Genomic DNA, 12,869 nt, shown 5'->3' with positions numbered 1-12,869 from the left:
TTCTCGGCCCCATTTGGAACTTGGTTGTCCTTCACAGAGCACTGACATTTGCAATTTGAAAGAAATCAAGTCTAAGTACAATCCGTTATCTTAAACTGTAAAAAAGTTAATGCTGTGGGCACTTTTGGAGCTTTCTGAATTTTTAGTTCCCACTAAAAGTGATTGCAATGCCATCATCATCATCTCCTACCCCCAAGGCAGTTTTCTGGTCTTTGGGAAAATGTGAGAGAGGTGGTCACTAGAATTCTAGCTGCAATTCGATACGAACTGTGGTCACTCCCTTCCTTTCTAGTAGACCCCTAGTCTCTTAAGGAAGGGCTGGAAAGAGGACTCAGGACCATGGACTTCAAGGTTTATCTCAAAGGCTAATCTTACACTTTTCACTTCCTTTCCTCATCTTTTTACTCCAGCATGCCATGTCCCTTCCTGTCACAGAGGGAATCTTAGAACTCTTTCTGGTCCTCTGTTTCCTCCCAAATAGTCTTTGGTCCTTCTCGCCTGCCATGCAGAAATGGTGTCTGACGCCTTCAGCCACTGCTCCCGTGACATGCAGACATGCAGATGCTCCCAGGCCAAGAATCCTCTCTCAGAGACTGGGAATAGATGAGATCGTGTCAGGAACCTCTAATAATCCCCCGCCTGAGGTCTCACAGTTCCTCAGGAGCTAAAAACAATCCACCCCAAAAAAGGGTGCTGATGAGTAGAGAGCCCAGCTGTGCAGAAGCGAGATTTCAGCTGCAGGGACGAGAGGCCTGCTTCAGTTCCAGAGCGGCTGTTTGTGTGTACGACCTTTGTAGCCTCTGTCTAAACCCTGGCAATGAGAAGAGCCCTGATGGCCCAGAGAACACAGTTGCGGCCTGAAGAGGCGGACTTTCCCCATGGTGCCGAGGAGACTGTGGACAGGGTAGCGGTTCCTGTGGGAAGGGGACACCCCAGGGGAAGGCAGTGAGGCTGTTCTGTGAAACAGAACCAGACCTGCAGCACCCAGGGTCCCCGGGGGCTCCAGCCAGTGCAAATGAGGTAACGCTCAGGAGCCGCTCCCAGCCCACCACCTTCTCTTGTGCCTGAACAAATAATCTTCTTAAAAGCATTCTGATCTTGCCAGAAACGATGATTGTTGAAAAGAGAAAGAAAAAAATTAAAGATAAGATTGGAAAGAGAGTAGCGATAGAAGACGACTCCCATAAAATGAACGCTCCCTCTCTGGCTCCACTTGCTCAGAAAGAGGTGGCAGTCAGCTCCCGCGGCTGGCACTGGACGACGCTCCCGGGGCCTGTCTCCTTCAGTCCAAGAGGGCTCGTTACTTTTCCTGCTTAGTTTCCACCCATGCTCCAGGCCTTTGTTCTGACTCTGGAATCACGCGTGTCACCAGGGGTCACTGTGCTGTCCTAAGGCTTGGACACCGAATGAAAGGAGAGAAAGAACACTCCTTTTAGCTAAGTATGGAAGGATGTCTTTAAAGCTATGGCTTTATGTCACAGGTCCCTGTCCCCAGGGTTCTCAGATGAGGACAGATGAGACCATGCTCCTCTTAGGAGCCTCAGTGATCAAGAGATGATCTGTCACAAACCCCAGTCATAGCCAGGGCCCTCTCTTATTTTATTTTTGTTGTTGTTTTCAATGTTTTCTAAGTAAGGACCCAGTTAAGAGAAGGGAGAGGCCATTTACTGAGCATCTGCTCTGTGCCGGAAATGGTGTTGGGGCTTTCAAATGTGTCCTCACACTTCATCCCACCTGTGAAGTAGGTGTGGATGAGAAGACACACCACCACCCCCTCCGAGGGATTATGGGGTCAGCCGGAGGACTGAACCCGAGTCTGTCGGGCGCCCTGACCCCAGGTAGTCTCCCCGGTCCATGCAGCTCTCCTCTCCACAGACCTCATCCCACTGGCCCTCCCTCGCCCCTTAGGAAGCGGAGGAATAGCGGGTGCGACAGGGAGCTGGGGAGTAGGGCGAGGCCCCGTGTGAGGCACGTGTCTGTTTGCCTCGTACACACACGTGTGACAACGGGTCAGGTTTCCAACTTCAGGAGCTTCATTGGGTTCACATTTGGCTGCTGGCCTAGAAGGAACTTCATTAGAAAAGCAGAAGGAAGGCACATTAGAGTATTTTAATGCTCCTGGGCAGATAAATTCCCAGGACCTACTGCAGGGCCACTCAGGGCAAAGGCAGAAGCAACTCCCGGTCTGGGCCACATGGCTAGAGCCGTGCCAGGCATGTCGAGAATCCCAGGTGTTCCATCCATAAATGTCAAAGAAATGTACATATAATCTGTTTTATTCCCAAGTTGTCTATTTTTCATATCTCTTCAATGACTCATTTGCACACCTATTGTAATGACAGGATTTTGGAATGGCGGAGGAATTTGCTACTAAGGCCCTGGAGCTGAAACCGAAATCTTATGAAGCTTACTATGCAAGAGCAAGGGCAAAGCGCAGCAGCAGGTGAGGAGAGAGAGAGAGGGTGACGAGCAAGAGGTCTCTTTTCCAAAGATCTGGCCGAGCCAACGTAGGCCATCCTGGGGCATATGTGCCCAAATGTGTCTCTCCCTGAGGACGTTTAGGAACATGCTTTGGCGATGGCTTCCATAGCACAGAACTCCACTTGAGACTGGCAAATCTTCAGGGCTACGGAGATCTAGAACATTTTACTTTGGGAGGAAAATGCCTTCGTATTGCTGGAGAATGGCACCTTCTTCCAAGAAGCCTATGCCATCTCTCAATCACTTTTTAAGCCCTGGAGCAGACAACATAGACGCCAGTGACTTAAGAGGAGGTCACTTAAGCAAAACATCCTCCTGGCCCTTTTAGAAGGAAAAGTAGGATGGGTCACTTATACCACAGGCTCCCCTTTTCTGGTAGACATTTGAGGAGTCCCTGGATTATTTAGTCTTCCTTCTGGAGTTCTCCTCAGGTCTGGTGGCATCAGATCTCCTCCTCACCCAAGTCACCACCACCAGCACCACCACAACCTCATGGAGAGAGGAGGTCCCTGCTGCCAGGGTCAAGGGGGCCCAAGAGAAACTCCATCCCTTGTGTCCATCTGCCGTGGCTTGGCCAAATGGGCAGAAAAGTCTCCAGAAAGACCTAGAACCTGCCATCACTGATCTTTGGATAACTTGTCACTGTCCTTGGTGCCTCCTGCCCAGTGTCCCACCCTTCTCCCAAACTCTTCCCTGGGAAAGAACTGCTTCACATTCACTGTTGTGGCCGGGGGGCATATGGTCCTGAAAAAACAAACCCTGGTTAAGTCTAGTGATGACAGGGGTGATAACATTAGTCTTAACTAGCTGGGGTAAGAAAGTCCTTACAGAAGCTTAACTGTCAAATTCTCTTTATCCCCAGAGAATTCCTTCCCAACAAGGCCAGTTGCCCCTTTCCTGTGATTATTAATAGAGTGCTTATTAATTAATAGAGTGATTATTAATAGAGTGATTAATAGGATGATTATTAATAGAGAAGACGGAACTGTCTCTGAGAGTTCGTGTCCTCATCTGTAAATTAGGATCTGAGTTGCTTAGTCAGTGAGCCTAAGACCTGCCCAGCTCTGATGTAGCCAAACAGAGAAGCGACAGTGCTATGGGGCGAAGGGGAGAAAAGGGCAGAAGTCGGGCTTCTTGCCTAGGATGAAACAGGCCTGAAATTTGGGGCCAAAATATTGAGAACATAAAGAAAATATTATGCTGGATCAGCAAGATTTTTAAATATTGTAGTTACTGTTTTGTTCCTAAGCTAATTGACAGTGACCCTGTAAATGACAACCCCACCCAACCCACATACCGCCTGGTGTGCCTTTGGGCACTAAGAGAGTCTTCCTGAAGGGCCTGGCTGGACTGACAAAATGGGGCCACTTCTCTGCTAATCCCAGAGAGGCCAGAAGGAAGACGGAGGCTAAACAGGCTAAGGAAGCATTCTGGAGTCTTCCAGAATGACAGCCTACCTGTTTCCTCCCTTACAAATCAAACAAAACCAACCCCCATCCCAGACTCCCACAGACGCTACCCCTCAGTTCTCTGCAGCAGTGACCGCGTTCTCAGCTCTTGGTGGTTCCTGTTGGTTCAGAATAACTCCAGTTCCTGTGTTTACATTTTATCGAGCAGACAGTTTGCAGCAGCCTTAGAGGATCTGAACGAGGCCATCAAGCTCTGTCCAAACAACCGTGAGATCCAGAGACTCCTGCTGCGAGTGGAGGAGGAGTGCCGCCAGGTGCAGCCGCCGCCCCAGCAGCCGCCGCAGCCACCGCTGCCGGAGGAGACGGAGCCCGAACCGCAGCACGAAGATCTCTACTCCGTCCAGGATATATTCGAGGAGGAGTACCTGGAACAGGATGTTGAAAACGTTTCCATTGGCCTCCAGACCGAGGCTCGGCCCAGTCAGGGGCTCCCGATAATCCAGAGCCCGCCGTCCTCCCCAGCCCATCGGGACTCAGCCTACATCTCCAGCTCACCACTCGGCTCGCATCAGGTCTTTGACTTCCGTTCCAGCAGTTCCGTAGGGTCTCCCACCAGACAGGGCTATCAGTCCACCTCCCCCGCTCTTTCTCCCACTCACCAGAACTCCCACTACAGGCCCAGCCCACCACACACGTCCCCGGCGCACCAGAGCGGGTCTTACCGCTTCAGCCCCCCACCCGTGGGAGGACAGGGCAAGGAATACCCGAGCCCTCCCCCTTCCCCGCTCCGTAGAGGCCCTCAGTATCGGGCCAGCCCTCCAGCTGAAAGCATGAGTGTCTACAGATCCCAGTCGGGCTCCCCCGTGCGCTATCAGCAAGACACAAATGTGAGTCAGCTTCCTGGCAGACCCAAATCTCCATTATCCAAAATGACCCAGCGGCCCTACCAGATGCCTCAGCTGCCTGTGGCGGTTCCCCAGCAAGGGCTCAGGCTACAGCCTGCCAAGGCCCAGATTGTGAGAAGCAACCAGCCCAGCTCAGCAGTCCATTCCAGCACCGTCATCTCCACAGGGGCCTATGGCCAAGTAGCCCACTCGATGGCTAGTAAGTACCAGTCTTCCCAGGGAGACATGGGAGTAAGTCAGAGCCGCTTGGTTTATCAAGGGTCAATTGGGGGGATCGTAGGAGACGGGAGACCCGTTCAGCATGTCCAGGCTAGCCTGAGTGCGGGCGCCATCTGTCAGCATGGAGGGTTGACCAAAGAAGACCTTCCACAGCGACCTTCCTCGGCATACCGAGGCGGAATGAGATACAGCCAGACGCCACAGATTGGACGTAGCCAGTCCGCATCCTACTACCCAGTCTGTCACTCAAAACTAGATCTGGAGCGTTCCTCCAGCCAGCTAGGTTCCCCTGATGTGTCGCATTTAATCAGAAGACCTATTAGTGTCAACCCCAACGAAATCAAGCCCCACCCACCAACTCCCAGGCCGCTGCTGCACTCCCAGAGCGTAGGCCTCCGCTTCTCTCCATCCAGCAATAGTATCTCATCAGCCTCCAACCTCACTCCAACCTTCCGGCCGTCTTCCTCGATTCAGCAAATGGAGATCCCACTGAAACCGGCATATGATAGGTCATGTGATGAGCTGTCACCAGTGTCTCCCACTCAGGGAGGTTATCCCAGTGAGCCCACCCGATCCAGGACCACACCATTCATGGGGATCATAGATAAAACAGCCCGGACTCAACAGTACCCCCACCTTCACCAGCAGAATCGGACCTGGGCCGTGTCATCCGTGGATACCGTTCTCAGCCCCACGTCTCCAGGCAACCTGCCTCAGCCTGAGTCCTTCAGTCCACCATCATCCATCAGCAACATTGCCTTTTATAACAAAACCAACAATGCACAGAATGGCCATTTGCTGGAGGACGATTATTACAGCCCCCATGGGATGCTGGCCAACGGGTCCCGCGGAGACCTCTTGGAGAGAGTCGGCCAGGCCTCCTCGTACCCCGATGTGAAGGTGGCTCGGACCCTCCCTGTGGCTCAGGCATACCAGGACAACCTGTACAGGCAGTTGTCCCGGGACTCTCGACAAGGGCAGACATCCCCTATCAAACCAAAGAGACCATTTGTGGAGTCTAATGTTTAAAAGACGTTTGTTGGAGTGAGACCCATATGTTTTCACTGCACATTTTCAGGCTTGGTTTCCACATTTGAGGTAGTTCTCTGGCTTAATTTCTCATGTAGTTTCTGTGTGGTGTTCAGAGATGGCAGCCACATGCTGGAGTTCTTTGCATGCAGCCGACCGGGAAGCTGGCCTCCAGCGAGCCAGGACTTGAGTTCCTCCCGTCCGTGCCCCAGCCACAAGCTCTCTCCCTCTCTTCCGACGCCAACGAGATTGTTGTGCCGTGTGCTTTAACCCAGGGAGATCAGACACACTGGTCAGCTTTTTCCAGGAGACAATCGCTTTCACTGATGTTCTTGTTGTGTGAATGTCTTTCTCCTTTTTTACAAAAATAAGGTGTTCTCATTTGTTTTCTTCTAGGAACTTTAGAAAGAGTATGACGCCCCTTTGCCTTCGCATTCTTATCCAGTGTTATCCAAATAGCCAGCCCCAGTGCTCTCTCGTGCCATGGTCTCCTCCCCTGGACTGCCAGCTCCCTGCAGTCACCAGGTCTAGAATGTTCATTTAGGTTATTGCTGGTCTTCCTACGGGGGCAAAAGGATCCAGGAGAAGGAGAGGAAACAGGTCTATTAAATTGGAAGGGGGAAAAAAAACCAATATAATTATTTGAAACATTTTATGAATATTTAGAAAACAACCAGCCCTTTAAATATTTCACTCAGCCAAGGAAATCGGATGAGAATCATGGATATTATTATATAATCTACTGAGAGGTATTCTCCAGGTTTTTAGCCAACCAGTAACTATTAAAAATCTACTGATTTTCCAGGGGTGGTAGCAGGGGGGGCATCTATATAAATATATAGAAAAGAGAGGAAGAAAGACTGTTCTGGACTCTCAGTGAAAGGCTAGAGAAAATCTTTGTCTTGGAGAAGTCTATGTTTTAGCTCCTGAGAGATCACTGAGCATCATACTCTACAAAAGCAAACTCTTGCTGAGGTGTGAGTGGTACCCTAATCCTGTTAGTGGGGTCTTCGCTCGGAACCAGACTGTGTTCCACCGGCCCTCCTATTTCAGCCCACACAGTGTAGTGAAGAAATTGGTTCTCTGGGAAGCAAATTGAATTCTCTCGGGACCGTAACTTTATTCCTGAAGTTTGCACCCAGGGTCATTGCACCCTGCACCAGACGCTGTCTGATTCCATTTTGAGATCTACAGTCCCATTATCTGTTACTTTAGGAATCGTTTCTTCTTTTATTTTTTTTTCAAGGTAGGCGTGTTTGGGGAGCAATCTTTGAAAACCAGAAACTGCAGCATGTTTCAGGGAGAACACAGACCCCTTTCAGCCCTGGGTGGGGGCACGCGAGACAGACAGCAGGTCTTCTGACCCGGGTAGCCTGCACCCTTCTTCCGTGTCTTGAGGTCGCTTGCTGACCTCTCCTTTGCATGATTGAGGCCAGCATGAGGCGGACAGCAAGAACACTGGAACCAAAGCCTTAGCACAGGCACGTCAACTCTGAAAACGTAAGAAACTGAAGCAAAAGCGAATCCGTTCTGTTATTAAGAATCATTCCGCTCTTGTTAGTAAAGGGCTACTGGAAGGGCAGTTTCCTGAACAAAAAACCAGATGTGACCAGACCTGTTTGTAAGGGTCCTCTGAAAGTATCACTAAGACATGGGGAGCATGAAGTTGAGATCAGAAACATTTCTCTACTAATTTAGATTCTGCCAAATAGATGGGCCCCTCTGCCCCCGAGCCTGAAACAGGCCAGGACTTGTCTCTGGGCTAGAAGCAGACAGCTGGGCCATCTCAGGACCCAGACTCTCTCCTCTCTCTGATGCCCCGGGACTGTGTCCTACTCACCTAGCCCAGGGTGGGCCCCGGCTTCTTGGCCCTTCCCTTCTCCCTCTCTCTCTCACTGAGAAGATGAAATGTCCAGCTGTGGCACCAGCCTACAGCCAGGAGCCCGGCTCCCGCTTTGTCCAGGTCTCAGCCCTAGGGGGCTCTTTGCATCTCCTCCCTTCCTAAGCACCTCTCACCGAAGAGCTGCTGCGACATCCTGAACAATGTCTGCGTCTGTCAGAAAAGTGCCCCTGCTTATTCGGAACACCGCACATGCGACCTGCACTCAGCTCTCTCGGGGAGTCAGCGGGTTCTGCATTTCACCAACATGCCCCTGATGTCGCTTGTCCCCAGGGCCTCTCTGGGTTTTCTTGGACAAACCAGAGATTTAGGGTCTATGCCTTATTGGGCAAAATACTTAAAACAGTCAAAACGCAGCCTCTTTGTTAGCCATTGTAAGAGGGAGTGAATATCACTGCTGGGTGCCAGTTGAGTTTGACTAGAAAATGCCAACTGGACCTTCCTGGGGGCCGGAGACCCGTTCTCCCTGCAGGCGGACTGCCCGCGCCCTGTTGGCGCTACGTCACTGCCATGGGCCGGTCTTAGTACCGCGTCTCCGAGATGGCCTCTCCCCGGCAACACTCGCTGAATCGATGTCTGGCTTCCGGTGGGGGGAGCTTTTCAGATGGGCCTGGTAAGTTCCACTCACCCAATTCACACCACCCTGCAATGGAGACAGTGGTAACAAACCTCAGCCTCTAGGTTTCTCACCAAATTGTACGTTTCATTCACCCAGAATTCTTGCACTAATGGGTTCCCATCACATCATGTCTATAAATGGGTGCACTTTACTGTTTGAATTTGTAACTCTGATAAATACTGGATATTTAAGTGTGCGTAATGTCTTCATTAGAAAATAGCAAAACCGCTCTTGTCTTTTAGTGTATCTTTCAAGGGAAAAAAAAAAAGGAAGAAAAGGAAAGAAATCAAGCAGTGGATCACAACATTTATAGCACAAGAAATAACTGTTGTATATAAGCATCAAAAAGATTAAGAATTTTTAAATACAAAAAAATATTTGCAGTGATTTTAAAGTGCTTTTCCAGCAATTTTCTTAGGGACTCCTGAGACGTGGTTACTTTATTTACTGGATCAGTAAGGCACACAATTAACAATTAAAAATTAATGTTTATTTACAAAGTAAAGGGAAAACCTGTGTAACATGAGAATTTGGCATGGACAAAATGGAGACCATTTTGTATCTGCTGTTGTATCTCGTCTGGGTTGCAGATGTGCACTATTAAACCCCCAAGTTAATAGAGCACAAACCCTTCTTGTTCCTCTCCCATGTGCCCCTCTTTCTAGATGTGTTTAACTTAAACTCGAAGGCTCAGGAAAATTCCACTAATTAGAATCATGTACAGTACCCCAGGTCGTTGTCCAGAGACACAAGTTTGCTAATTTAGTTAAGCCTGGATTATTAAAACACTTTTCCTAAATTATTGTAAACAGAACAGCCTAGAGAAAGGTATCCTCGGTCCTTATATTGTATAGTAGTTTATGAACCCCTCTCTAAATATTGGTATTTTTATATTCCAGAGATGTACCCAATAGAAAAATTAACCAGTATCTAATTTAATATCCATAAGTATTTTCCTTAGATTTTAGTCCTATACAGTGGGTTATGTGGACGTCACCTTGCTTCAACCATACTCTACCACTAGGTGTCACTGTGGCTCTGCACCAGGCTTGTCTGGTGGCAAAGAAAGGCAGCAGGTTCCCCTGGAGGAGCCTCTCCCAGGGCAGCAGGCAGGCCCAGAGGGTTCAGGAAGGAGGGGACAGGCCTGCAGAGGGGTCTTCACATATCTGTGCCCATTGTGGCGAGATAAGCTCTTTGAACACTACCCGCTTTGGACCTTCAGCCAGGCAGAGGACGGGAGAATTGACTAGAACTCCCTTGCTCTGGTGGATGGGTGGGTATGAGGAAGCCTTCTTCACTTGCCGTGAGCATCCCTCTCAGTTCCTCTTGGCCTCCAACTTTTGTAACTCCAGAGATGTCACAGTTGGCTGGTTTAATTCAAAAATTGTTATTTTTCTACTGCAGAAATGCCTTGGACAAAACCAGTTGCTCACTGAATCTTTGCCACAAAATGGTACAGGCTTCCCCGGGGGGCGGGGAGGGGGGGCAGGATGTTCCCCCCTCCCTGTCCCGGCCTCTCCCACCCTGTCTGTCCTTGGGCTGCCCACTTCTCAAGAAGCCAACTTGCAGAGGCAGCCTGCTGCTGCTTCCACACCGAGGCCCGTGCTGCCCGGGGCATGCACGTCGGGAGGTGTGGCTTTTTCTCCTTTTCCTCTAGGAATTCCAGACTGACCATCTACCATGACTAACAACAATGAACAAAGGGCTTAGGGGTAAGAGCTACCTACAAAGACGTGTCATGGAAACCTTCACCATGCAATGCCTTGAACTCAGCTCTGGCTGCTCCCCAGAAAAGGCGGCTGGCTGGGGGCCTGGACACAAGCACAACGGGAACGGTAGAGCCACTGTGCAGAGCTACTTGAATAATCACTGGGTCTTCATCAACTCCGTTTCTAACACAGACCACTGAAGGGCTGAAGTGTTGGTAACCTGCATTTGGTGTCCAATGCCTCACAGCTGCTGAGCCGCCCTGAGATGCTTGTGGCCATGCGACGGCCACGGTCAGAGCTTTGAAAGTCAGTACCAAATGAATGCGTAATTGGACACCAAAAATCAAGTGTTACTTTCATGTTTCCTCACCCATATCATCTCACTTCTTCCTGCCGACTCTGATACTCTCCACGAAGCTGACCTGCCAGGTTTTAGCTGAACGCGTCTAGATGCAGGCTGGCGTCACTCTCGTTTTTCAGACAGACCTACTCCGTGGAAAGGAAGGAGCCTAGCTGCTTTGTTTTTGTAGCACTTACTGGCTGGATTTTTCTTTTGCCTAATCACTAACCAGAACCAGAACCACTAACCTGGTTAGGGGGACTCCACTCCATCCCTTGGGTCCCCAGGACCAGACAGACTGTAAATTCTGGAAATTCAGTACTTGAATGTACCTGCCTTATTGTGTACCAGCTGACTGGAAAAAAAAGAGTTAGAAATGCCGGCTCCAGATCTCTCCTTCATTCACAGGTTATTTTGGAAATCTTGTAAGTTACACTTCCTGTTCCAGTTTGTTTTTGTTTTTGTTTTTTCCTTTGGCTGATTCCTGCTGAGTGGGGCCAGTTCCTCATCGGGCTCAGGGCAGGTGCCATCCTCAGGCATGGCCTCCTTTCCATTTAGTGCAGCATATCCGTCTCTGTTCTGTCTCCTCCAAATCCAAGATGATTTTAATTAGTACAGACATGTACAGTCTACAATTAAAGAGTGATTTGTACTAATATGATTTTGATTCCTCCTCCTCTTTGCTGTCCTTTCAAGACACTTGCTGGAAAAAGCTTTAATGCACTTAGTTTTCCTTTAGGTTTTCTATGACTCAGATGTAAAGGACTTTCTCTGTACAGTATATTATCCAATGCATGTTTGTTCTCTCTCCCGATATATTGAACACCACACAGTTGTGAACTCGTGCAGTGGGGATGTCCCACACCCAACAGAGGCATCTAGCCCCTGTGTATAAGGAAAGACCTTTTCCTTTGCTGTACTTGCTTGAGCAGTTGTATTGTCTGTACATGTGAGCTGTGTGAGATAGATGTGAAAAGTTAAATGAATGCATTTTCCTGCCCATGTGTACAGATCGCCATCCGTACAATGAACTGTATGTATGAAAGCAAATGTACTTATTTATAAAGGGTAACACTTGGAAAAACACGGTGTTGTGGTGCTTTCTCCTTGCGGTACCGTGCGCCTCCCGAGAGCTGCCTGGAGCTCGCCCTCCCCTCACGGTCCCACAGTGCTGAGGAGGGACCTCGCTGAGCCTCCCCCGGGGACAACCTTCCCCAAGGTGAAGGCGGAGGCCAGATTCCTGATGATCCGGTTGGTCTCCCGTGGGACATGCACAGTCACCCCTCCAGGCTCGTAGTCCTTCAGCGAGGTGACTGGGTACCGCCCTCGGAGCTGGGGCAGTGTGGTAGGCATGCGGCAGGCACTCAAGAGCTGTGGCTGAGGAAAGACAGTTCCGTGGGCCTGTCGGCGAACGCTTGCCGAACCCGCTGAGGGAGGCAGGCTTTTTCCTCAGTGGGTTCCTCTCCCGCCAAACCAAGGGAGCACTGAGGTGTCTTGTTTGATTTTAGTAGCTGAGCTGCAGGCCCAAGGGGAGGGGAGGGAACAGCCCTAGCTAGAGTTCCCCAAGCGAACTTGGTCGGAGCTGGAAGCCCACTGCTTCCACTGGCTTATTTTCTCTTCAGCAATCTGGCCAGAATTTCCCATCCTTACCAGCCAGAGAGCTAGGCGGCTGCATCCTAAGTGGAGAAGCTGCAGGTTTCCTGAAACTGGCTGGAGACTCTCGAGACCTTTTTTTCAAAAGCGGCCAGCCCGGAGTCCTGAGCCTTTTTTCCTCGCTGGTACCGCTCTGTCTACTGCAGGGACGAGCAAGGAAGGAGACTGCTTCCTCTAGACACCACATTGTGCTGAACAAACATCCCTGTTGTGCAACTACGTCCATTTCCCCAAAACAGCCAGAGCCGGGGAAGCAGGAAAACTCCAGGCACGCAGTTACCCCAGCCTGGATGCCAGAGTTACCTTCAAAGAGGACAGGAGAGGACTCTGGAAGGAACCACCTGCTTGGTCTGAAAACTTTGAGACCTCAAGGGGTTCCAAACCCAGTCAGGTGAGGGACACCCTGAGCCGGTGAAGGAGAGGGGAGGTCTCTCCTTCACGTCTGGGATCATTTGAATATTTCCAAACACGGAGACCCTGGATCCAGAAGCGAGCACAGAAGTCGGAGGTGACATGGGCCACTCACGGGGTGCAGGGGCTTCTGCCCTCACACTGAGAGCCAGCTGTGATCTTGACCGAGCCATTAGCTTGTGACATGTACCAAG

The 12,869-nt window shown here is 50.2% G+C and overlaps 1 protein-coding gene across 2 annotated transcripts in view; it reads left to right on the top strand.

Annotated features, from left to right (window-relative positions):
* LOC111158180 (tetratricopeptide repeat, ankyrin repeat and coiled-coil containing 2) overlaps positions 1-6,636 on the top strand; it is a 364,770-nt gene extending 358,134 nt beyond the window's left edge. For both annotated transcript variants that reach the window (XM_022520087.1, XM_022520086.1), the window contains exons 25-26: positions 2,343-2,443; positions 4,099-6,636. In XM_022520087.1, coding sequence (XP_022375795.1) covers positions 2,343-2,443; positions 4,099-6,043 — 2,046 coding nt within the window. In that variant the 3' untranslated portion in view covers positions 6,044-6,636. The remainder of the gene's footprint in view (positions 1-2,342; positions 2,444-4,098) is intronic.
* Positions 6,637-12,869: the final 6,233 nt, after the last annotated feature.

This window comes from Enhydra lutris, unplaced genomic scaffold, assembly GCF_002288905.1.
Source record: "Enhydra lutris kenyoni isolate GAN:26980312 unplaced genomic scaffold, ASM228890v2 scaffoldscaffold57, whole genome shotgun sequence".
NCBI classification, from domain to species: domain Eukaryota; kingdom Metazoa; phylum Chordata; class Mammalia; order Carnivora; family Mustelidae; genus Enhydra; species Enhydra lutris.
The sequence above is the reverse complement of the archived record's forward strand: the minus strand, read 5'-3'. Positions and strand labels throughout refer to the sequence as shown.